Source organism: Halichoeres trimaculatus, unplaced genomic scaffold (assembly GCF_033239565.1).
Source record: "Halichoeres trimaculatus isolate MK-OKI-2021-1 unplaced genomic scaffold, fHalTri1.1 fHalTri1_scaffold_3, whole genome shotgun sequence".
In the NCBI taxonomy this organism is placed as follows: Eukaryota; Metazoa; Chordata; class Actinopteri; order Labriformes; family Labridae; genus Halichoeres; species Halichoeres trimaculatus.
The window spans coordinates 10241437-10267039 of NW_027437181.1; the positions used below are offsets into that span (position 1 = coordinate 10241437).

At 39.1% G+C, this 25603-nt stretch overlaps 2 protein-coding genes across 2 annotated transcripts in view; both read right to left on the reverse strand.

Moving 5' to 3' along the window:
- Positions 1-127: 127 nt before the first annotated feature.
- Positions 128-2190, reverse strand: LOC141787889 (myoblast determination protein 1 homolog). Its single transcript, XM_074666589.1, has 3 exons — positions 1606-2190; positions 926-995; positions 128-303 (listed from the first exon to the last, which is right to left on the reverse strand). The coding sequence occupies exons 1-3, from the start codon at positions 2140-2142 to the stop codon at positions 128-130; spliced, it is 783 nt and encodes a 260-aa protein (XP_074522690.1). The 5' UTR covers positions 2143-2190.
- A 14631-nt stretch (positions 2191-16821) lies between these two features.
- Positions 16822-25603, reverse strand: part of otog (otogelin) — a 44205-nt gene continuing 35423 nt past the window's right edge. The window contains exons 39-54 of the mRNA XM_074666502.1: positions 25123-25261; positions 24735-24923; positions 24425-24634; positions 24192-24296; positions 23867-23971; positions 23680-23781; positions 23490-23588; positions 23356-23396; positions 23121-23196; positions 21951-22129; positions 21746-21850; positions 21537-21656; positions 21252-21297; positions 20825-20896; positions 18539-18618; positions 16822-17922 (exon numbers count right to left, since the gene is read on the reverse strand). Of these exons, the coding sequence (XP_074522603.1) occupies positions 17722-17922; positions 18539-18618; positions 20825-20896; positions 21252-21297; positions 21537-21656; positions 21746-21850; positions 21951-22129; positions 23121-23196; positions 23356-23396; positions 23490-23588; positions 23680-23781; positions 23867-23971; positions 24192-24296; positions 24425-24634; positions 24735-24923; positions 25123-25261 (1869 nt within the window). The 3' untranslated portion in view covers positions 16822-17721. The remainder of the gene's footprint in view (positions 17923-18538; positions 18619-20824; positions 20897-21251; positions 21298-21536; positions 21657-21745; positions 21851-21950; positions 22130-23120; positions 23197-23355; positions 23397-23489; positions 23589-23679; positions 23782-23866; positions 23972-24191; positions 24297-24424; positions 24635-24734; positions 24924-25122; positions 25262-25603) is intronic.

Below are 25603 nucleotides of genomic sequence, written 5' to 3' on the forward strand. Positions count from 1 at the left end.
AACTCTGAGTTTGCTGAGATGAAGCTGGAGAATCAAAACTGAAGCAGCAGTCTGAAGAAAATGTCCTGATCTGAAAGGATCTCTATGAGTTCATCCATTTGTGATAAAATGTCCAAAACTGTCAAGTTCACAGCGGCTCATAGATGCCGTTCGGACTGGAGCCTGCAGGGCTGTGCAGAGGAGATGCAGGGCCCAGGGGAACCACACTGTCGCCTTGAGGGGCCACGGCTGGATCTGTGCTGATCCGCTCCACGATGCTGGACAAGCAGTCCAAACTGGAAATGAGTGATTGTTTACAGGAATCTATGAGAGAGAAAGAAAACCCATTAGCTTTTGTTCAGTCAGATTAAATGTAAATCCTTATTTTCCATGATACACACCTCATAGAAACACACCATGAGGTCATAGTTAAGGTCTTACTGAACCACATGATCATTCTCAAAATTATGTTTCAGCGAAAATAGTCAAATCAAAAGAGGAGTAGAGTTAAAATTAATTACAGTTTGGTTAACATTGATGAAGAAACAGCAGAAGAAGAAGAAGACTCAGCTAAGCTAGCTGTTATGGCTGTGAGTAGCTTCTTCAGAAATCATCATGGTGATGGAGATGATAAAGCAAGAAAGATTACCTGCATCAAAAATATTCCCTTGTTCTTTTGAAATGGTGGGACTTAATTACAAGTATGGAGATATTTTGGATTATGTGTGTGATTATTTTCATTAAATAAGAGGTTTCTGTCACAAAGCTATGAAACATCAGTTTGAGCCTCCTTACAAATGGATGATGGCATGAATGTAAGTTCACTGTGCTTATTAGTTGGCGTAATAACAGTCCAAAGCCTCCTCATAGAAGTTTAAAGAGATGACTCATGGTCATTTGAAGGTAAACTTATGTTGCATGAAAGGAGAGATGTTGAGAAACTGACCATCTGTTTGGCTGCAGAAGGAGCTGTCGCTGGTTTCGCTTTTGGTCGAACACGAAGAGATAAAATCCATCTGCAAACAAAATGATTAAGAGGATTCAGTCAGGCATCAACAAACATCGATTGGAGACAGCTCTAAAAAAGAAAGTGCAACATATTGCAGGATTTCAAACCCTTAAAGATGAGTATAATCAGTATTATTGCCACTTTTCTGAAGCAGGAAGCAGGGTTTCTTTATCAGGGTAGGTTCTCTTGGTCTAAAAAGGGATCGGTCTTAATGAGTGATTTTATTATGTAAAAGAAGAAAATCTAAGGTCAGGATGAAAGATAAATTTAAAAACACTTTGTAACCTTTCTACAGAAAACTAATGTACAGGCCATCTGTTTTGCACAACTGGTGTGCTGGGTTTGGATGATTTGATGCTCATATGAAAAAAAAAGAAATCTATTTGGCAGAAGATGCTTTTAAGAAATATATTTTAAATACATTGATTGTTGACATGTTGAGGCAGTTCCTAGGTCTTGGTTTTACTGTTAAAAATAGCTGTGTCCTGACTCAAAGCTGATTTTAAATGTTTCCTCTGCTTGACATATTACTACAGCTCTGAAGTCTGAAATAAATATGTGAACACATTCCTTAAATATCCTTCAGCATACGAATCATTCAGCTGTTCTCCACTCACCGTGCCATCAGAGCAGTTGGATCTTGGGCTGGAGGCGTCTGAGTCCCCATTGTAGTGCTCCAGTGGTGGGTAGAAGCTGTCGTCTCGCCCCGTCCTCAGCAGTGCCTGCAGAGACTCAATGTAGCTGATGGCGTTTCTCAGGATCTCCACTTTGGGCAGGCGCTGGTTTGGATTGGACGCCGTGCAGCGCTTCAAGGTCTCAAAGGCATCGTTCACTTTGCCAAGCCGTCGCCTCTCTCGCATTGTCGCGGCCTTCCTCCTGTCTGCATGTGTTGTCTTTCTCTTGCAGGCTTTGCAGGCCCAGAGCAGGCAGTGCCCTGCCTGGTGGAGGCCCCCAGGGGCCCGCACATGCTCGTCCTCCTCCTCTGCATTGGGAACATGATGGAGATGAAGATGGTCCTCTGACTTCAGGAGGCCAACGTGCATGAGCCGAGCATCCAGGTCGTCAAAGAGGTTCATGTCACTGGTGCTGAAGCAGGGGTCATCATAGAGGTCATCGGCTGAGGAGAGAGGGAAGGGAAGGTCTGACAGATCCATGGTTCCTGTGAAAAGTTCCCTCAAACAAATCAAGAAGAGGAAAATGAGACGAGAGCCCCAAAAATCCCCTGATGCAAAAAAGTGAAAGAAAAATCCACAAAATGTCTTCTTTGTTTTGAAAAAGCAGACTACTTTCTGTCAGAGTCAGCTGACTTCACTTCAGCCTGTCTGCAGATGTGTGTTTAAAGGAGCAGTCTGTGTAACTTTAACTCCTGTTCTGCTTGGTGTGTCTTTTAAAAGGAGTCACTGTGTGGGCGGGGCTGTGCTGTCAGTGACCAATGGTCTGAGGGGTGTGGTGTGTGAGAGGGGTGTGAGGGTGTGTGTGTGTATGTGTGCTGGAGGGGGGGGGTCACTGAGGTGAAACTCAGACACAAAAAGGAAGCAATAAAAAAGCAGTTTAACTCATTTATTTAAATCATTTAGTCCGATGTGTTTTCTTTCAGTTCTCTACTTCTTCATATTTAATATCATATCCTTTTTATTTAGTTTTTATTTATTTTGTTATTTACCTCTGATGTAATTTATGTTTGTTATTCAAATTGTATTAAACATTTGATAACCCAACTCCAGATTAAAACCTTGGGGAAAAAATATATATAAAAAAAAAATGGTTGTCAGATTTTCTTTTTTTTAATGTGCATCTCAGGGCTTCCGTAGTTGTGACATTTTAAACACTGTCATTATTAACAGCAGGGAATTTGATTCTCATGGCATTGTTCGGTAGATACTGTATTAATGACTTTATGGTCTCAGTAATATTCAACTCTTGAACCAATCAACGATTCAACAAAGAATGATCTCTTTACATTTTTCTGAGGTCAGTGGATGAACATTTATTGGTACAAGAAGGAAAAAATAAAAAACCTTCCAATGAGCTTGAATTTGACAGATACTGAATGAAATGACAGAGAGGCAGAGCTGTGACAGAGCGCTGTAAAAAAGCTTCAGTCTGCCATCCTGCTGGGGAGGTCATAGTGTCACACAGGTGTCAGCCTCAACCTCCTCATACAGTGTTTGTGTGTTGGGGGATTAAAGGCAGATCATTACTGGACATTGGCTTAAAACAAGTTGTGTGAACGATGAGATTATCTCACAGACACTCTGCTTTTCTTATTGCTCTGATGCTGTTAAATCATTTATCCATTTTTTTTTCTTTTGGAGTATTTCACTGCGATCCCTGCTTAGTGCTCATTAACCCTTCACAGAATCAGCTTTCGTTTTCATGAGATTGTGAGATGTGAAGCCAAAAGGCCTCCTCCTTGGGTGCTGACATATCATATTTGTGCAAACACAGCATGCTCAGAGTTTGAGTCACAGTGCTGCAGGACTGACGTCACAACCTTTAAGAAAAACAGATGTAACCAACTCTCTACCCAGAAGATATCACATGATTTCAAATAAAATACGTTAAGATAAAAAAAAACATGTCCCAGTAAATTCATTTGTTTGTGGCTGTTCATTTTGTATTTTCTGAAATGTGTTGCTTTCCGTGCATTGATAGTCATGTTTGCGTGTTGTTTTGTTTTCTGTTGTTCCTTTTTTTTAACATCCCATCAAAAAAATAAATTACTACCTACTATTCAGTCAAGTTATTTCTAGAAAAAATAGAAATATTCAAATAAACTACCAAATAAAAATATCTCCTTTTTTTTTTTTTTTTTTTTTTTTTGGCCCACAAGCTTTAACTTCCTTTGATTGGATATTTTTCTGTACCATTTTATTGCCCTTTCTTTATCTTTGTTTTTGTAATTTGACCTGTAGGTAAATGACATGTTCATATATATATATATATATATATATATATGTGTGTGTGTGTGTGTGTGTGTGTGTGTGTGTGTGTGTGTGTGTGTGTGTGTGTGTGTGTGTGTGTGTGTTAGTGCTTTTTAGCAAGACCAGCTTGGTTATTTCACTCTTAAATAGTGTTACATTTATAAGGAACCTACATCAGTTAAATAAGAAGCAGAGCTGAGTGTGTGGAATGTGTCCTGAGAAAATACCAAACAAATTTTCCTACACTGCCTTAAATTTCCTACCCTGTGTGAATTGTTATCTTGTCATGTGTTAAGTGTAGTGGTTGTCTCTACTAGATATGTGTCTGTAGTTTTGTGCCTTGCTTTCATACTGTATGCATTTTTGAGGTTTTTTCTTAACTCTTTGAATGGTGCACAAAAGGTGTATTTGTTGAAGGTAAACCTGTAGTATACGTTGTGATGTTTTTAAGTGTTTGGTTCCTTGGCGTGTGAGAATTTGTTGTCTTGTACTCCTGGTCTTTAAACGTACTTGTGAACGTGTGCTCTGTGTGTTACTGTGCTCCTGTGAATGTGAGATTTTTCACAGCTCCAGAGGTACAAAGTGAGGCGTGGGACAGCAGAGCTCACATCACAGACTCCTCACAGCTTAATGGGAGGCAGAACGTTAAATTTAGCAGCTCGTGAAATCTTAGACTGCTGCCCTTTAAAGTGAAGCTGCTATCATCCCCCCGACTCTCTAAAACACACACACACACACAGACACACACACACACATGCACACACACTCCTCTCTTTGCAAGACACTTCAATACAACTATGGACCTGACAGCATCAGAATCAAAAGCTGCCGTGATTAAAGAGTCGATCAATCAACACATTAAAACATTTTCAGGCCTTGTTTCGCAGCCAGTGTGAGCCGGATTTTAGCCAAGGATGAGCAAACAAATAAAGTAACACAGCAGATTAAAGCCAGGACACTTTCAGTGCTTGGCAGCTTTTACACCATGTAACACTAGACTGCTGCTCACTGCACATCTACATGCATATACATTTTATTTCTATACACACAGATATCATTGGCCAACCACATGCACATTCAGTCACTTTTTGAGTCATTCTATATTTTAGTGGACTATGTTTTTCTTAGTATATAAGATACATAGCACACATGTCTTTTTTTATTTGTTCTTTTTTTGCATGAAGATCATCTTTCAAACACCTTTAAAAATATTAAGACGGATAAAAGGGGCCTTCAGCCACCTTTCTTGTTTTCATTACAGCTTATTGTTTATTACTGTAATCCATCAGGACACGGTCTGATGGAGCGAAACAGTGACACACTGCTCTTACATTCAAACACACGTATTCTCTGTTTTTTTAATGATGATTTTCCCACCACTCCCTCTTGATTCCTAAAAATCTTTCTGACCACAAACAGTATGAGCGTTTGTTTTTTAAGAAAAACTCCTCCAAGTTCGCACCCCGCCCTCAGCGTGTTACTAACGCTGCATCAGAAACTAAACACTTTTTATCAGCTCAGAGCAGAGGTCAAAGGTCATATGCCTTCATTGTGGACTGTGATTGGATTCGTTTGCTGTTGGTTTCCTCCACCATCTTCTTATGCCATGTTAAATCTATGCACTTAAAGATGCTATAACTTCTTTGTAATATTATTAATATCATTGTAAATGTAGCAGCAAAGCTTGAATATGGTAGTTTATTCACTTAAAATCAGTTATTACCTTTAAATTATTTGATTTTTGACTTTGATTTCTTGTTGCACTTGTTCACACATTTCTCTGAACAGTAGAAACACATAATTTGACCTGTGTCTGAGATGTTAACTGTCTTTATTTCCTCTAAACAATACTGGTTAATGTGTCATCTTCTCATGAACTGATGATTACATTTCTTACTGAATGTCTGCACATGTGTGAGGCAAGACTCTGAGGCTGATTCATCCAAGACAAATACACAACAGAGTAACGGTTGAATACTGGAAACTTAAGAATCAAAAATATAGATAAAACTCAGCGTAATTTAATATTTACTTTCCCAAATGGCATTTTTTCTATTATCTTGGATAATTGGGAGTGAAACTGGTGAGAATTTGTGACAATTCTGTGGAAAAAATCACACTACTGTTTTTAATTGGTTGATAAATTAACATTTCACGAGAATCCTTGATAAGACTGATGCTAGATCAGTTTAAAGAGCCTGGAGACAACTCAGACTCTTTGTTTGTGTCACTTAAATCTACTGCAACTATTAAGTACTTTTACTTAAGGTACTGTAGATAAAATAATAATGATAATAATTGAAAAAAAAAACTTTCAGTGAATGAAGATTTCGCCCCTCTGTGGTTTACTGATCTTGTCCTCTGTGTGTAAAGTGGGTTTTGTTTTAGGAGGAAGAATCTTCTCACTTTGCCTTCTTACAGTGAAATGAGTCTCTTATTTTATTACTGTGTCACAGAATAGGAAAAAAAGAAAATTCCTGAACATTTATTTCAGTTTTTCTCATAAACAGAAATTATTTGATTCACTGAACTACCTCAAATCAACACCAACAACCATCTATTGACTCAGCTCTCAGTCTGCCTTTGTGCAGCACTCTTGTTGTTTTTCTTTCTTCTGAAATCAAACAAACAGTAAATCTCAGGACGCTCACCTGTCGTCAACATCATCATCAAAGCTCAAACGAGGAAACCATGAAGCCTCGATGTGATCTGATGAGCCGAGAGCCCAGGACATGTTGGGACACGCAGGACTGGACGGGACTGCCTGCTGGACCTGGATGTGGATTCCAGATGGATGAGGGCTCAGAGGGACTCCCTAAACACACACACACTAACACACACTGTACCCCCTCCTTGTTTTTATGACTCCTGTTAACAGTCAAAGTAAACTGAGTGTCATCTGCTTAATGAGTTGTTTGGCTGCTCCTGATTCTCAGCACTTTTGCTTTTAATGGAACAGACACAACAAAACAAACTCACTTAGGGACGGAGTTTTCTTTCCTCCATGGTCAGATCTTGATCTGAGGGCCTTGGTTTGAAATTCTCTGTGGGAGTAAAACAAAAATATGTTCATCTCCACACAGATTTCCCATAGAAACTGTCTTAGAGTTTACTGTATATGCACACAAGTTTCTTACAGACTATGAGACAAACGCAGTGCTAAAATGATGCACATCAAGTATCCTAACAAAAAACTCACCGTATTCTTTATAATATTTTATATACTTTTATCTGATCAGAGAGGTAAACATTGTATTTAAACATATTAAAAGCCAAAAGTGAGCTCCGTATTGCTGAACGTGTCTTTTTTTAGAAGCTGGCAATGTTGTTACCTACAAAAACTTTGAACGTTAATTTTGCAAAATTTTATTTTATTTTATTTTATTTTATTTTATTTTATTTTATTTTATTTATTAATTTATTTGGGGGGGGGTGTTTCTTTGTTTTTGTTTTTGTTTTTTTGTTTGTTTGTTTTTGTGTTGTTGGTATTATCTTTTTTTGTTTGTTTGTTTCATTTTGTTTTTTTTGCTTTGTTTTTAATTTCCAGCAATGAGACATTCATCAATCAATCAATCAATCAATCAATCAATCAATCAATCTTTATTTATATAGCGCCAAATCATAACAAATGTTATTTCAAGAGACTTTACAAAAACATTTACAGGTCTAGACCCGTAAATGTTAATACAATTTTATTAGCAGAAACCCAACATCAAGACAAGATAAGGAGTCTTATCTTATCTTAATCCACCATGAGTACAGGACTTTGCAGCATTTAGCAAGTTAATCCAGATGTATCAGGTTAATACAGCTCATTGAGGAAACATTTTTGTAAAGATAAGATAAAAAAAATGTTGCTTATCTTATTTATCATCTTCTTTTTTCAATACAGGCTTGCATTAAAAAATAAATGTTTTTTTTATTAGAACTGTGTTTTTATTTATATCCTTTTAACCTCAAGCAAAGAAGATCGAAGTTAAACAGATCACTTTACTCTGTAAAAGCTCTGTTTGATAGCTTTTAAGTTACTTGGAACTTGAGTCAAATCTCTTTGCACTTTTGTTTCATTAAGGTGTAGTTCAAAGAGGAGGCTGAACCATGAAGCGCTGGAGATGCTGAACGAGAAACATATGTTTCTGATATATTTTGTTAACATTAATCTGATCACTCATTCCTAAAAACAGATATTTTTGCAGATCAAAAGATAAACAAAAGTGTAGAATGATTTGAAGGCAAAACTTGTGTGTGAAGGAAACCTCTTTTATGAGCATAATAGCTTTTCTGGTGCATTCTAATGGCTCATAAACTCATAAAGTGACAGTTACGAGAAACAATGTCCAAACCCATTTAAATTCTGCTCTTCTGACTTTATTTCTGAAGGTTTTTGTCATCACTACTGTAGCTTTAATTCTATCTCCAGCAGTTCCAGACATTAACAGGCAGCTGCCATGTGTGTCAGTGGTGTGACAGTGGAGGTGAAGGTGGAGGTGCAGGCTGACAGGTGTACAGCAGCAGAGTTAAGCTGCCACTGGCTCTGTGTGAGTTACTACTTCCTCTTTCATAGAAAGGTGAATGACCTGTGGACACGCTGTGATGGCCGTGACTAAAGCTGAAATAGGGAGTAAGTGGCCTGCTGACCAATCCCCCCCCATACACACACACACACACACACACACACACACACACTCACACACACACACACACACAACAGATACTCTGCACCCTCAGTTCTTATAAAAGATCAACAGACTATCTCTGAAAATTCACCATGCTGATGACTTTGATAACTATATCCAGCGCAGACACACATTCACTGTATATTTCAAGCAGTCCAGGTTCATATGGAACTTGTTTTTATCCAAGAAGAAAATATCTTCATTGTACACTAATGCACAACAAATGAGTCAACAATGTAAATATAATAAATGCAAATAAACAAACAGAATATGATTTTTATGATTACTATTATTATTTTCATAAGTTATTATTCCTCAGACAACCTAATTGTAAAGGCAGAATAGAAGCACTTATACAAATAAACTCAAAGGAGTCAAAGGGGTGACGTGACAGAAGTAAAACCTTTTTTTTTTTTTTTTTCAAAAGAGTTCAATGGAGCTTGAAAAAAAAGAGTTACTGAAGGAATGGTAACAAAGGTATTTAAAGCAATAGGTCATAAAAGAAAAAAAGTCTCAACATAAAGAGTCACATAACCTCAAAAGCCACTTAGGTTTACCTCATGGGGACCCTGAGGATCATACCACGATTGAAACATTCAGTCCATGTTGAACTGATAAAGTGATTATATAATGATTTTTCAGAAACAGAGTCACTCCCAGAAAAAGTCCCTGGATTGGTTTATATTTGGCTTAAAAAAAAAGATGTAAAAGTTACAGCAAGAGATGAGTCAGACAGATTCCTGGAGTTAGTAATCTTCCATGATTGCAGTAGCATCTCATGATAACATGTGAAATAACAGCCAGTCATCTACCAAGCAGAGCTAACGTAACCTCACTCTTCATTTTATTCATAGACTCTCAAGTTTGAACAGACCACTGCAGAACAACTGCTGCACTTGGGTTGGAATGAACATTATCACAAATTAGCCCTTTTAGCCTTTAGCTCGTGCTCTATCACTCTCCTGTTTATCTTTCTTCTGCTTTTCTGTCCTTTTTCTGTCTAACAGCTAGGCTCCAGTGTCTACCATCACTACAAAACCAATCTCAGAAATTGTTTTCAGTAGAGAAAAACATAGATGTCTCTTCTCACTTCTAAACTTTCTCCGCCGATGTGGTGCCATAAATCAATCTGGTCCTGTTCGACCTGATTGGGGAGCTAAGAAGTAGCATTGTGGATTACAATAAGGCATAAATCTAAAAGAAGACCTTTGCAAGATCACTTAGAAAATTCCTCACAGCCCCTTCAATGAATATATGGATGAGAAACATAAAGATAACCACTCTACAAGGTCCCACACAGACTGCACTTTGGCTTCGTTTAAACGTATTAGCATATAGCATGTTACCTTCAGAGAAATTACATCTCTTCCGGTTAAAACCTCTTGTACAAAACTAATTAGGGCTCCACTCTTTCAGTGTACTCATGCTAAAACTCTGACAGTAAGTGACCAGACAGACAGACACAAAGTGATCTCTGCAGCAGCTGCTACTGTCTCTGATCTGAACTCCAGCTCTGATCAGTGATCGCTCAACTGTGACTCCTCACTGCCCTGAAAAAAAAAAAGAGAAAAAGAAAACTCATTCTCAGTCATTGTTCCTGAAAACTCTCACAGTTTCCCCCTCTGTTATGAAACTCTGCTGGAGTGATGAATCATGGAGTGTTAGGGGAAACCACAGAAATGTCTCGTTGACACATTTATGGTCGGTGTTGAACTGATTTTTCATCTGATACCTTTGAAAACAGAAATAAAGACACAAATATTTTGATACCTCCAGTTTACATTGTTGCAGATGTTTCTGTACTTTTATAAAAAAAAAAATAAAATGTGACTGTGATGTGTTTGTTCTTTCATTTCCCAGGTTACAGTGTGAAGACCTTTAACCCCTGAAGGGAGTGAGCGCAGAGATGGATCTGATCTGTTCTCAAGACCAAACGATGTGTGTGATGCTGCAGCCCCTGTTTGGTCTTGAGAAAAGATCAAATCCACCTCTGTACTCGCTCCTTTCAGGGGTCAAAGGTTAAATCAATTCAACCTGCTCTCTCTATCTGCTCCTGCTGTGACAAAGCCGTCAGGTCACTTCCTGCACAGGGGACAGATGACTGTCCCTCTCCTTCACTCTCTGTCTCTGAGGATCTGTCCTTGTCATCAGCCTCCTCTGACATCGGGATGTTTTCTCACTGATCCTGTTGGTGTAAATCAGAGCGGCGCTGCTGTTCTGTTCAAAGACGTGCAGACAAAAGGTTCAGTGATTGAAGCGATGGTGGTGCTGACGTGATTTAGGAGCTTCTGACCTGGACAGGAAGTAAGAGGTTCAAATGTGGACTCATCCACATGATAGGGTCAAACTCAGTGGCTTGTGTTGTTGTTGTTTATGATGTGGAAACAGTTTGTTGCTGTTGCTGGGTTTCCAAAGCTGTCCTGTATTTTTTTCTCTTCCTTTTGAAAAGAATGTTTAGTATGTTTTAACTGCTCTGTGAGCTTCATACTCCCTTTGAGTCATTTTTAAAAAGAAATCTAAAACCAACAGATTATATATTCTCTTAGTATACCTGGAAATTGTCTTCCATAGAAAAATGAGTGTGCTTAGTCCCGCCCCTGCTTGTTTTTGATTGGTCACTGGTGTAGAAGTGGCCTTAGTTAGGGTGACGGTGATCTAAGAGTTGAAACTGCTGACTCTTGAGATATTTTGCAGTTCAATAAAAACACTGAGCTGCAGTGAGTTTGTTTGGACAACAAAAGAAAAATGCTTTCAGTGAGCACTGGTATTTATGTGTTGAAAAAGTAATAAAATAACCAGTGCTCAAAGACAGTGACAGTAACAAACCTGGAAATTTTCCTCTTTCAAAATGCACTCTATCCATATTTGAGTCAAAAATTCTCTGTCTGTATTTCTGTATTTTCACAATTTATTTATAAAAATAAGACAGCAAAACACAACCTCATGATACACATACTTAAATCTCAGAGGGCCAGTTGTTCAAAGAATCTAATCCTGATCAAAATGATCTGGATTAGGAAATCCCATTTCTTGCTATCCAGGATCAGGTAATCTGTCTCAGTTTTGTGCCGGTTTCTCAAAGCAACAATGGATTGTATCACTCTGATCCAGATACACAATTTTCAAGAAAATGTGGGCTACCAGCTCTGTAAAGAACAGCAGGTAAAAGAGCCAACATGGGGTCTATGTAGGTGTTTTTTGTTTTGAGAAAAAACAAAAATAACATAGACATCCACTTATTCTTTTAATTTCTTCAGTGACCCTTCATTTGAGCCGCAACAAATTAATAACAAATATAAATAAAGAAATAAAAAGTGGATACTGTGATTTTTTTTTTATTTTTTTTTAAACGCTAAATGTCCAACAGTTAGCAACATAAAAAATGTTCAGGGTTCATCTTCATCTGTGAAGGAGAGTCCAGCATTTTTAAACTCTGCTGTTAAAAGGTGGGTCTGAAGTTTTTCTCTGGTTTGCTGCAGTTTACTCAGCTTGATTTGTTCCTCTGCCAGGAGTCTCAGTGCTTCTGCTCTTTCAGTGTCTCTTTGTTTTTACTTTACTATACTGGAAGGCTTCATTGGTAGCCTAAGTTAACTTTATGTACTTAATTACAGTAACGGTTAAACAAGTCAAGTACAAACCAAAGAATCAAGACTTAATTGTACAAATGTTGTTTTCAAAGTTTTACTACATTTTCTTCCTGAAATCCACTTTGAAATCATGCTCCTTGTTGGGATCAGGATAATCAATTTCAGAAAAGTTTTGAACAACACAAACTGAAGGTTTTGTCCAGATTAAAACTGGGATTAGATTTAGTGATTGTATCTGATTTTGAAATCCTTCTTTCTCTTTTGAAAAATCCATTTTCAGAATTTATTCCAATTCGATAACCAAAATCCGATTGGATCACCTTTGAACAACAGGCCTAGAGGGATCAAAAATCACGTTGGCAAATAAAATATGATGTTACAGATACATTAAACTGTTTGGGGTTTTGCCTTTATTTGACTGCATTGCTTGATAGAGCTGAGAAATGTAGGAGGGGAGAGGATGAAATGCACAGATTGTTGTTGTTTCAGGCATTAAACCACAACCAGTGCAATAAGGTGTAGCTATTCTGCATCTGCTGTTCAAGTGGCACCTAAATGTTAGGGAATTAATCTACTATTAAGATAAATGTGTTCATTAGATTAGCAGTTACATCTCAGGTCTTCTTTCAATCGTTCAGTTTTTGTTTTGTTTGTTTGTTTGTTGTTTGTCTGATATTGCATGAGCTCTATTTCTGCAGCTCTGACTCTGACACACGACTGATCCCTCACATGTAACGCTCTCTAACACAGATCCAGGACGTGTGAAACCTTGCAATCAGCACCTCCGCAGGAATCCTCATTATGATGAATGTCAGTGACTGCAGAACAAATATCAGCTTACAGTATGAGCTCATATTCAGCAGTCAGCATGTGTACTGTAAGACTGAGAGCAGGCCTGCAAAGATTCAACACTGCAGCGTTTTTAAGACGTGTCACTTCAACTGTGCAGACTTTTTATTCAAAATGCTCTGCTGTAAGATGATATTATCAGTCAGTGATGATGTAACTTGGCTTTCAAATGTTTCCAAAGGGTTGAAAACTCTGTAATGTTTGATTTCTCTGATTTTGTCTTCATATCATAAAAGAGTGACTGTAGGCAAAGAGATACCACAATGAAAATCACACAGAAAACAAAAAAAAGACCATTTTAAGTGATATACACTGATTGAAAATGTATGTTTTTTCAGTAAATATGAAAAATGATTTAATTTGTTTGCTAGATTTTGAAAATTAAATGTAAAAATGCAGAAAGGTAGCAGTAGATCACAGGGGTTAAGATTGAAACAATGATGAAAATCAGTTCTTGGTCCAGTTCGTGGCACCTCCTTTCTCATGCCCCACACTAGGGTTTCACTCGCACTGAAAAAAAAACAAATGTGTGTGTGTGCAGCTGCTTCAAACTTATCAAGTTGACAGCCACTTGCCAGTGACGTCACTTAGAGCCATTACCCACAATGCATCAGTCTCTGGCTGGGACTGAGCTGGACAGCTCAGAGTTGAGCCGAGGAGAAATTGTTGGTTATGACAGCCGCTAAGTGGCATCCCTGCTGGGCATGTTAGTGACCATAAATCTCTGCATTGATGAAAAAGATTCAGGAGTCTGCAGATAGATTCCCCTTCCTGTCAGCGCTGAATGGAAACCACTGAATGTCTGTTTGTACCAGGGTCACATCACTTTATTCAACCATCCCAGTGTTTTTATTGTTATTACACAAAATCTGTCACTGTTAATCTTCAGAGTAAATATCAACAGATCATTTTATCTTTCCTCGAGTTCTTTTTCATAGACTTTGTCCTGTTTTATCTCCTTTTTTATTGTCGGATTGCTTCTCATTTGAAAAACTTTGCTCTCTGTTTTGATATGCTCTCTGAAGTGAGGACACTGAAGGAGTGGAGGTTTGGTAATAAAGCGTGCAGCTGTTCCAGCAGGATTACCACAAGCGAGATGACCCTCCAGCACCCCTCACAGCCCCGCCCACAACACAACAACACCCAATAAACCCCTTTATGCCAGCACACACAACAAATGTTGAGTCTCAGGTCAGACTTACAGCAAATTAAGGAACTTTGAAGTTGAACTCTTGGGTGTAAAGTTTCTCACATTTGCACACTGGGTATCCACATGCCTCCATCTTAACAAGTGGGTTACTTTTCTTGATGAATGAAGTCAGATTGAGATAAGACAGGTGTTTTTCTGTTGAATCAGCGTGTCTAGATTTCAACTTTTGGACTAGAAACAGCATAAATTTATCAACTAAGGCAGAAAAGGCATGCATGTCAGTGTATAATACTGGTATTTAGTGACATCAGAGAGTGTTTCAGGCTGTGGTCCAGATGCCCGGACGTCAGCAGTCGTGCAGTCCCATCAGATGATCACTATGTGCCCTTCTCACTCCCTCAGTGCGGGCTTGCAGGAGCAGCAGCCAACTCTTCATCACACATTCTCATGTTTGCTTTGTGCTCCCTGGCACATGCTGACTCTCCTGTAACTCTCCTGACCTGATGTAACCCTTCTCCAAACATTATCTCCTCACCTGACCTGTCAACCCGTACCAGTCACACTGCCAGTGTTAAACCAGAATGGAGCACTAAAAGTCATTGATAAGTTATTTTTCAGTCAGAAAACAATGAAAAGCATCCTGTACTCTCACTGGCTCAGTGCTTGGCAGTTCCTGCGTGCAGTAACTTTGATGGCCTGGCGAACACGTCTGCTAGAAACCCCTGGATTTAGTGAGTTCACACTTCGGTATCATTTCCCTGTCTGCCCGTGCCGATGTGCAGCAGTACTTAATCCACTGTGTGTTAAGATTAGCCATCCATCTGGAGTCTGAGCCACAAGAAATGGAGCAGATTTACAGGTCTTACTTTCCTCCGAATATGAATCCCTCACACATCTGCTTTAATAGTTTATTCAAACCCAACACTGAGTTTCTGACATTTAAGATGCAGCTACAAAGCTTATGTATGGTTGTAATGGTCCCAAATGCTGTTTTCTCACATCTACAACAGAGTCTGTCTTGACAAAGCTGACAAAAATAAGTATATAGCTTCAGGGTTGAGTTGTAACCCCCACACCAACCAAAAAAAAAAAACTTCCTGACAGTTGTCCTGCTTGTATTGTGCATATGAAGGACCCAGCTGTAAGGGGAAGGTTAGAGGCTGAGAAACCTGCATTTACAGATCAACACTTGATCTTATTACTCTTTTTATTTATGTTTGTTAAATATTAGTGCCGATGTGACAATATGTACTCTAACTGTTCCAAATAGTATTATCTGCTTTCTTCTTATCTACTTTCAATGATCATGGCTGACCAGTAGCGAAACGGTTGGCGCTGCAGCCGCCACAGCAAGAAGGTCACCGGTTTGATTCCCAGCTTGGCCAGTGGGCTTTTCTGTGTGTTTTTCCCTGAGCATGGGTGGGTTCTCTCCCCGTACTCCAGCTTCCTCCCACTGTCCAAAAACATGCTCATCAGGTTAATTGGTCACTCTAAATTGTCCATAGGTGTGAGTGTGTGAGTGAATGGTTGTCTTGTCTGTCTCTATGTGTCATACCTGTGACTGACTGGCAACCAGTCCAAGGTGTACCCCACCTCTTGCCCAATGTCAGCTGGGATAAGCTCCAGCCACGTTTCAGAAAATGAAATAAAATATCGAATGATCATAGGGTTAACTACATCTGGTTGACAAGAGCATAAGTGTTGTTCGGCAGAGCCCAGGGATTTTGTCAGCTAAATTTGAGATATCGTCAAAATTTGAAGAAAGTTGTTCCAAGATCAAAAATAAAAAACAGCCATTTGTTTGCTTCTTGTGCTGATATATCAGAAGGAGGTGCATGTGACAGAAACTGTGGATGTAATTGGCCAACTTAGCTTTTATGATGTTTTTTGCTATATGAAGCACTGATGGGTGCAAATAAATAATATTGTATTTTGTTCCATATTGTAAAAATTCAAAGTTTTGTAAATATTTTCCACATGCTTTGACAAATTTAGCTCCTAATTAGTTTTTATTACATTAATTTATTTCTATGATTATTGTAAGATTTGACATTCAAAGTGTTGTCATGGGAACAGTCAGGAAAACCTGTTTTTACATTTTAAAACCTCCAGCTTATTTTTTGTTTGGCTTTTTGCACTGCAAAGTAAGAATTTCAGTTTACAAGGTAAAAATATACTCTGTGGTGTTATGAATCTTGAATGTTTTCCTCTACAATGAAATTTTTAGCTGTACATATAGAGAACAGACTTTGTTTGACTGTACATGCAGAGTACATGGGCGGCATTGATTTATGTGCAAAAAAATGCTGGGATATAAATGAAATATTTGCACCTTTTTGTCAGGACTAAAATGATGAACTAGGTCAACAGATTTTCCAGTCTAAGGTGTTGTGATAGTTTTATTGATGCTGCTATATTGCTGTAGCTGGCTTATAAAGGGAATGACAACATTGCTCTTGAAAAGCGACACATTGCACTTAAAACATATGAATACAACCTGACTTTCAACCATGGGTACAATTTTATTTGCTGAGGTAAGCAAAGTCACAGAAAAGCTTTTTTTAAGTTTTTCCAAAAGGAATATTTATTGAAAATGCAAATGTACATTTTTATGATACAAATATCTCAACTATCTGAGCGGGTTACTTTGACATGAACACGTTTTGTCTACAGAGAAACATGCGTTCAATGTTTTCTGTCATTGGATATTAAACCTGATTAACATTTTGGATCCTGCTGGGTCTGTTTGTTTTCTTATTGGGCCACACCATGTCCTCTCTTTATCCACAGAATCAAAACGTCTGTGCTCTATCAACTCCAATAAATAAATAAAGTGCTCCACATACAGCTGGATTCAGATCAACCAATACGCTTCACTAGTTTGATTATTTAAAAAAAGTATACAGCAAATTACTAAATTTACAGCTTATTCCTGTCTCTCTAAAAGTGAAAGATCTACAAATTTGATATTTTAAATCATTTTGAAGTTAGGAAACAGAGTTATTTACAAAAAAAGGGCACAACATAAGGGGTACAGGGTGAAATACGACTCTCCAAAAGCTTGACGACAACTGTGAGATTACTCGAGAGAAACAAACTCCCACTTATACACAAAAATATCCTCTTATTCTTTTCTTTGCTCAACATTTTCTTTCCTCTGCAGGCTGGCAGGTCAGTGGAGGAGGGGAAAGGGTGCAGTGTGTTTACAAAAGGGGTTCTTGTACAATTTTAATATCAGTTATATATTATTAGAACATGAAACACACTGATTTTGTTATTGTATGCTGAAACAACCAAGTGCTGTTGAGAAATGTTTTCATTTCATTTTTTTCTCTTTCCAGGTTAAACAATTAATTTTTGCAAACAAACCAGTTTTAATTCCAATCTTAGTTTCTTTTAAATCAACCTTTCAGAATGCTAACAGACTGCAGAGGGAGAATAATGCAGGTCTGGACTTGATTTCTTTTACTTCTTATTTTCTTTCACTTCTTTTGGTTTCTGGACACTGTGTGTGTGTGATTGTGCTTGGGTGTTTGTGTGTACTTGTTTAGGACCACTGGCAGGAGCAGTCAGTGGGCTCCTGGATTGTGTAGCTGACCCAGGTTGCATTGCTGCTGCAGTAGAGCTGCACAGAGCGCCGCTGCAGCCCCGTCTCCCTGCAGCATTTGCAGAAGCGAGCATAAGTGTTGATGTTGTAGTTGTAGATGCTAGCGGATGGACACTTCCCATCACATGACACGATGTTGACCTGCAGGATACAGACAGTCAGTACTGAACACGGCTGTTAGACTTGATCTGTATGCAGATGATACGCTGCTCTCCCTTAGTTATCCATTCTACCCATCAATACTTTTGTTGCCTTATGTTGCAATTCTTATTGCAACATAAGATCTTTCCTGTGACTCGTACAGGTACATGAAGAGTGACCAACTATTGTGAATATGTAAAATATGTAAATGTTTCTTTCATTATCAATAAACAGTGGCCTCTCTGTGGCTTCCTAATGGACCTGAAGAAAAGGCAGGAAATTTGTCCCTCTTTGCAGATGATGCATTGCTCTCTATGTAGTAAGTCTTTTTATCCAACAACACTTGTGTTGCCTTAATATATCAAACTAATCTAATGTCATCTTCTAAATGCAAGTTTGAGGGTTAAGTTTGGAGGATGGGATGTACATTTGAGTCCTTTTCCTCCCTGCATTGTACAGCCTCATTTGACAATATCATAGTGAGAGAAACTATTTAGCAATTTGAAAAAAGACTTTTTCACATTTGTGATGAGCCCTGAAAATTATTTTCAATTTTACTCATGTTTGACGATTTATCACAAGACTGAGCACCATGTCACGTCAGATACAAACATACCGGCCTGTTGCTGCGACAGTCGTTCTTCCTGATCGTCATCCTCACCGTGACCTTCTGACACGACTTCCCATCTTCTTTGCCTGGTCACATGACAACAAACCAAATCAGCTGGTACAAAGACAAAGTATGAAGACTCAAACCAAACATGTGACCTGCAGACAGCACTAAGCCGGTGTCCTGTGGGGCAGTGGATCATGCTCAAGCTGTTTGGTAGATGGGTGAGTTAGAGAAGGTACAGCCAAGAGATCATTCATAAAAGCTGTTTAATTAGAAAGTCAAGAAAAATTGTCTCACTGGTTAATACGAAGAAAAAATGGAACTTTTTAAAAGTGAGAAAAATATTTTCAGAATGATGTGCTCACTCATGCATTAAATGTGATCAAAATGACTTTATACAAACATGTTAAGTAAAAGAAAATGTGACAGTTTCTGCCAATGTGATATAATATTTTAAATTCCTAAAAACAGAGGATAAATGAAAGCTGCAGTGTTCAGCATTTATGGTTGTTATGTTTCAGCATCCTGTATTGACTCAATTGGTCAGAAAGTATGTCACAGCACACTGAGAGAGGGAGTCTTTGTAATATATAGATTAAAGCAGATTTTGATATTTGCAAATCATTCAAACTCTCTTTTCCATTATAGTATGCATGTATGTCCAGTTATCAAACAAAGAGGACTAGTAGTCACAAACATAGACTGTTAAAAAAATGGAGGTCATCTTGCATGGCTCTAAGTGAGGTCGCCACAAAACTGCTCCCTCTGGTGGTTGGCTGCAGTATAGGTAAAAACATCCACCTCTCCAGTCAATCCAGATGGCTGTGGTCAAACTTTGAAAAATTAATACACCTCGTAGAAGTGTTTCACACGTCTGATTGTTGTGATGATTTAAAGATATTATTTGGCTGTCTTGTACTTAAGTCCTCTTTTCTGAAAAGTTTTGTTTTCATTAGTAATTAGAGAGGCTCTATGTCATGTTTAACAATGAATGACAGCTACCGTTCTCGTGTATTTTTTTGGAAATTGGAAACCATTGTTAGAGGCAAATCAATTAGAAGTATAAGTAATTGTTAGCCCATGCAGAGATTTTCACTATAGAGTCATGTCTGTTGTTAACACAGGATCTAAAGTTCACAGGCATCCAGAATCAGCATCTCAGCTTTGTCCTTATTGTTTAGACATTTGTCCTGACAAAACCCCATCTTACCTTCTTGAGAGTCAGTCTCTCTAGATTGCCCTTCTTATACCTAGTCACTTCCCTAACCGGATGAAAATTATTGAAATTAGTTTGAAGTTTTTCTCCTGGTGTTTTTGAGCACTTCACAGTAGCTGAAATGTGTTACTGGCATCAAATTTAAAATGAGAAAATCTTTCTATAAAACAACAGCATTTTAGATGGAAAAGATTTGCTATCTTTGTGTTGTTATAAATTAAATATTGGGTTGAAGTGATTTTCAAATGTAACTCTGTTTTTAATAAACATTTTACAAAGCTTCCCATCTCTCAAGACATTTGCTCAGGTTCTTGCTCTGTTTATTCTTTGATTGTTCAATGCCTCACAGAGCAGCTTTGGTTTCCCAAACAGCTCCCTCTGCTGATAAAGAAGCATCACAGCATGCAGATCTTCTACAGCAGCTCATAGTTCAAAAAGAGATCCCCACACCAACCCAAAACAGTCTACAGACACAAACAGACGTCTAAGCCCGACTACTGGGCCACTACCAACAGTACATTGTTGGCAATCAACAATGCACTGCCCAGACAGTGCTAAATGGGGGTGAAAGAGTTTAAACTGTGGTGGACATTACGTTAAATTTAATGAAATTCAAAACACAATCCAGAAGGGTGGATGAAGGGTGAATATTTGTCTCTGTCCTCTCAAGTGTGACGTCATTTGAAGCCAAAAAAATAGGACTGTGTCTCTGCCTCCAACTGAAGGTAAAATGTTATTTTTAAACATTTAAGAAATTTTTTAAAACTCAGAAAAGGCTTTTTGAGTAAAAAATTAAAATGAAAGAGGGCTCACTCATGTAATTAGTTGACCTCTGTATCATTATTTCTAATTAGGTACTAAAGTTTAAATGAATGTTTTGCGTGTTTTTTTATGAATTTCTTCAATTGTTTGTTGCACAAAGACCTGAAATGAGACAGCAGTTGAGAGGACTGTTCTGCAGAGAGGGATGGTTGTTATTGAGACTTTGTTGTATTTTCTCATTACATCTTTTTGGAGGGAGTACATTGTTGAATATCAACAATGGCACTGACAAGCCTTGTTGTTTTGTGTACCTCGTTCACAGTTTGTGTTTACTGTGGGAGTCAGGGGGCTAGTGGGGAAGGGGAACAGAGAGAATCCAGTACCTGGTGGGATCGGTACATGATGGTAAGCTGCAGCACATAAACCACAAACCCACTTTGTATTTCAATCAGATGCTTTTCAGTGACGGGTTGTCGGTTGCAAATTTAAAAAATAAGACCCTGATTCACTGAAAAGCACGCTGATAGATCTCTGAGTAAACAGACAGTTAAAAGAGCTAGGACCCAATTCTGATCATGTGGATGACGATTTTGGACTGAAACAGACAAAATGAAGACTGAAGGGCAAACATGTTGGGAACATGTTGAGCAGCAGATGAAGGTGCTCTTCAGTGTCAGCTGCAGCCTACAGAGCTACACTAACTATACGACTGCTTCTACGCTCTGAGCAGATACTCACATGTCTTGCAGCATCCGTCCATATAACTTACGATAGTTCCTCCGATCTGAGTGCAGATAAAAGTCAAGATGTTAAGACAGAAACACAGAAGATCTGAAGTGTGAAACCCTTGAAGCAATACATTCAGGGTTCAGCTCCCACTTTTGATGCTGAGATTGTGTTTAAATATTCAACATGTCTGACTGAAAAAGGAAGTCTTGGACAGATTTTCCCCATCCACATGTTCTGTGCTTTGCTGTAGAAGTGTCTGTGTCTGTGTTTGTGCTTGTGTCACTGCATGCTGACCTTCATACACTCAGTTTCATTAAAGGGTGGGCAGCTGAAAGAGTAGGAGATGAGCGTGGGACCAGACAGAGTATCTGTGCAGTCAAACTTCATGCAGTTAGAAACCCAGGACCTCCCGGGCTGAAATCACACAGACAGTTTCAACATCAACAACAGCAGGACTGAAAAAGCAACACAAGGTCAAAAATGTGCATTTGATCAATTTGTACCTTGTAGAGAACTGTTGTTCCATTCTCGTGTTCATAGATGCAGGAGATATTCTTACAAACTCCACAGCACGTGGACTGATCTTTTGGAGGGATGTACATCTGGTTCTGAAACAAAAATTAACATGTCAGCTGAAAAATGTCTTCAATGAAAAAAAGAAGATGTTTGGCACACAGTTTAACGTGTCTTTGTGTGCAGTGGTCTTACTGGTCTGCAGTGGGCGGAGCAGTTGATGCTGCTGGTTCGGAGCAGGTGGAAGCCGCTCGCCGGGTCGAGGCTGCGGCTGCACTGCCTGCTGTGACACAAACCGTCTTCATCGTGCTCCACCAGAGTCTGACCTGGCCTCAACACACTACGCTCACCAAACACACACACTGCCTCCCGTACTGCACAAACACACACACACACACACAGTGTCACAAGGTCAGAAATCATGCTGCACGGGGCCTCAGATCTTTGCACCATTAGATGCTTTTTTCATAATAATGGCAAACATTTGACTTAACATGGTTAAGGTAATTATTTTGTTTTCTTTTTGTTCATTTTGTTATTACCTCCACCAAGGAGGTTGTGTTTTGGGGAGAGTTTGTCTGTCTGCTTGTGAACAACAAAACTCAAAAAGTATTGAACAAATCTTGATGAAATTTTCAGGAAATGTTCAAAATGGGATAAGGAAGAGTGTTTGAATTTTTGAAGGTGATCTGGATCACTGTCTGGATCAAGGACTTTTTAAGGGATTCTTTATTATTGTGAAATAGGGACGTTTTCACCATATGTGTATATAACTCCATGATAAATGGTCGGATTGCTTTGCAAAAGAACACAAGACAAGGTCACCATAATTTCTGACAGATGTAAAAGTACGATCCAGATCCTGCCAATATTCTGGATACTAAGATCTGGAATATGAAATATGTACTGGGTCATAATAATTAATAACACTGTCAGGTAACAAATTATCGTACAAACCTGCAACTAACACCAAATTGTAGCAGACAGTCTGCTGAAAGGGAGTATAACATTAAAGTAGGACTAAAGTGTTGCGTCACAATCACAATATGCTTGTCGGAGGTCTGTGCTCTCTGAGTGCTTTTGTAGTAAATAAATGAATTAATAGTGATTTAATTCCCCACTTTCTAACCCTATCCAGAAGTTTCACGTATTCTTACGTTTTCTCTTTTTGTTCTGAGCTGTTCTTCAGTTTTTTATGTACAACTTTGCTTGAATATCATATGTACAGTTTGATTTGTGAATTAGAACTCAGGATGGAGCCTATCGCCAGAGCAAATCAGGTGTAATACTTGATGAAATTTGTGCAGCATTACAAGTTTCTCTATCTTGATTTGTCTGTAACAAATCCCCTTCTGCTGGACTCACCACACTTGTATCTCTTGCAGGCGCATTGGTTCTGTGGGTCAGACATGAAGGCCCGGTCCAGCTGGGCGGCCTCTCCCTGCAGAACGCAAAGAGAGCAGGATCAGGATAGTGAAAAACAAGCACAAAAAAAAACAAAGAACTGCATATAATGCATAGAAACAGAAACACACTGAATCATATTTAAAAAAAAAAAAAAAAAGTCAAGAGAGGTCTGAACATGGAAGTCAGGACTCACCAGGCCACATTTTGGGGAGGTAATCTTTTCACAGGAACACTCTAAGAAAAATTAATTCACACATTTTAATTCAATTTCTGTAAGACTTCAATCTTTAAATCTATATATTTTGTATGCAGCTTTAAATGTCGTACCACATGTTTGGTTTGGGCAGCAGCGACCTGGTGTGGACACAGACGTCACCGACATTCCAACAGGACAATTCAGCTGAGGACACCTGTAAGGCTCACAGACTGAAAACACACACAGTCAAACCATGCCGTCAGTTTCTGTAATAACTTGCTGTTAGTCTGTAGCTTTTTGAAAATGTGTGTGTGCTCTCACCACACTGATAGGACGGGCAGCAGTGGTCTGTTGTGTTACCGTCCACCGTCAGCACCTCTCCATCTTGACAGACAGGAGGCGTCTCCACACAGGAGGAACACACTGCAGTAATACACACACATTTCATTCACCAATAACTTATGGTTTATTCAGACCAGGATAAGGTATTTCATGTTTTCAAACTGACTGCAGATGTGTGCCAGACAGCAGCTGCCGTCAGCTCTAGTGGCGATGAGAGTTTGGTCGTCTCTGCAGGCGGGAACGTCTGACTCACAGAGCTCAGGATCACACTCTGAAACAGATAAGGTCAAAAAAGGGACAATTAAGTTTCTGAGGTGAAGGAAAGGAGACACAAAATGTCAAGTGGTTTTAGTATCAGCTGATTCAATAAATGGGAATGAAACTTTCGGATTAAACTTTAAGATAAAGTAACTCTGTAGTAGGACAATAACAGGAAAACATTGCTCTTCTTATTAGAGATTCAGAGATAGAGAAAAAAAAAGTCAACTCACCGCACACATAGTCGGGACAACAAGAGTCCTGTCTGTAGTATGACACCAGCTTCTCTCCGTATTTACACTCAGGTGGGAGCAGCTCACACAGAGTCTGGTTACACACTGCAGAGTCATAAAGTACATCAACACATCATCAGTTTTCTCAAATGTCTTTTTCGTTACCAAGCAAAGAAATCACACATCAGATTCAGATACTCTGATCCAACGTGAAGGCTTAATGCTAGCCTCACCACAGACTCTCTTTGGGCAGCAGCTGGAGTCATCGGCCAGGCTGATGATCACCTCTCCTGCTCGATGGCACACAGGAGCTGCCATGTTGGAGCAGTTGTACTCGATGGGGACGATGGTGTCGTTGTCACAGCGGTACATGCAGCAGGCGTCTTTTGATGCTTTCCAAACCTCACCATGTGCTCGGGGAACACCTGAGCTGTCAGTGCAGGCTGCAGACACACCCAGACAAAGATTCACCATGTACAGACACTTGCCTTTGTCGTTTTATGGTTATAAGCTATGAACCCCACCAAGGGCCCAGTTTCTTACCACACTTTTCAGGTGAGATGCAGAGCGCAGAGTACGGGCGGTGGAGAAGCGTTCCCTCTGGACACACGCAGCCCTCCGTCAGGCCTGAACACTGATCAGGGTCCGAGTCAAAGTCATGATTTGGACAAGACTGAGACGTGCAGGCAGGGAGACAGGCCTGATACCACAGAGTGTCGGGACACACGAAGGCTGCAGGAAGAGACAGAAAAAAAACAAGTGTGTTCACTCAGAGCTTTTTCTTTTAAAGAAGTTAAACTTCCCATGAAAAGCTTATAATCCCATAACCTCAAATCAGTTGGAATTGGGTTGGGAATAATTTTCCATTTTCACCTTTGCTGGTGAAAGAGCAGTGACAGGTTGAATGTATGGAAGCATTTAGAAATCTTACGACAATAGTCCGGACTCCTCCACTCAATGCAGATGTTGAATTTATGGCAGGAGGCCACATATGCAGCCAGCGCTACACACTGGTTATTCACATACTCTGCATCCCGAACCCAAACTTCACAGAATGTGCTTGGCTGTACCTGGAGACAAAGACACACAACTCAATGTCAGATACTAATGATTGTTTTCACCAGACTTTAAAAGGTGGGGCAACATTTTTTTTTATTTTTTGTTTTTTTGGCCTTATACTGTCCCTCTGGTATCCCTGTTGTAGGTCAAACAATCCCTATTTTTCTCACACTGGTGTTTTGGAAAACTCTTATTTAGCTGCTGTCTCTTTAAGGCTCCCTGCTCCACAAACCCCCTTCCTTTGGATTGGTCAGTCTTCTGGAGGTCAGTTGAGGCGAAGCTATGGGCAGGACTTGGTGTTTGAGGCCAACTACTCCAATGTGTCATCAACCAATTACAAGATTTTTATGTGA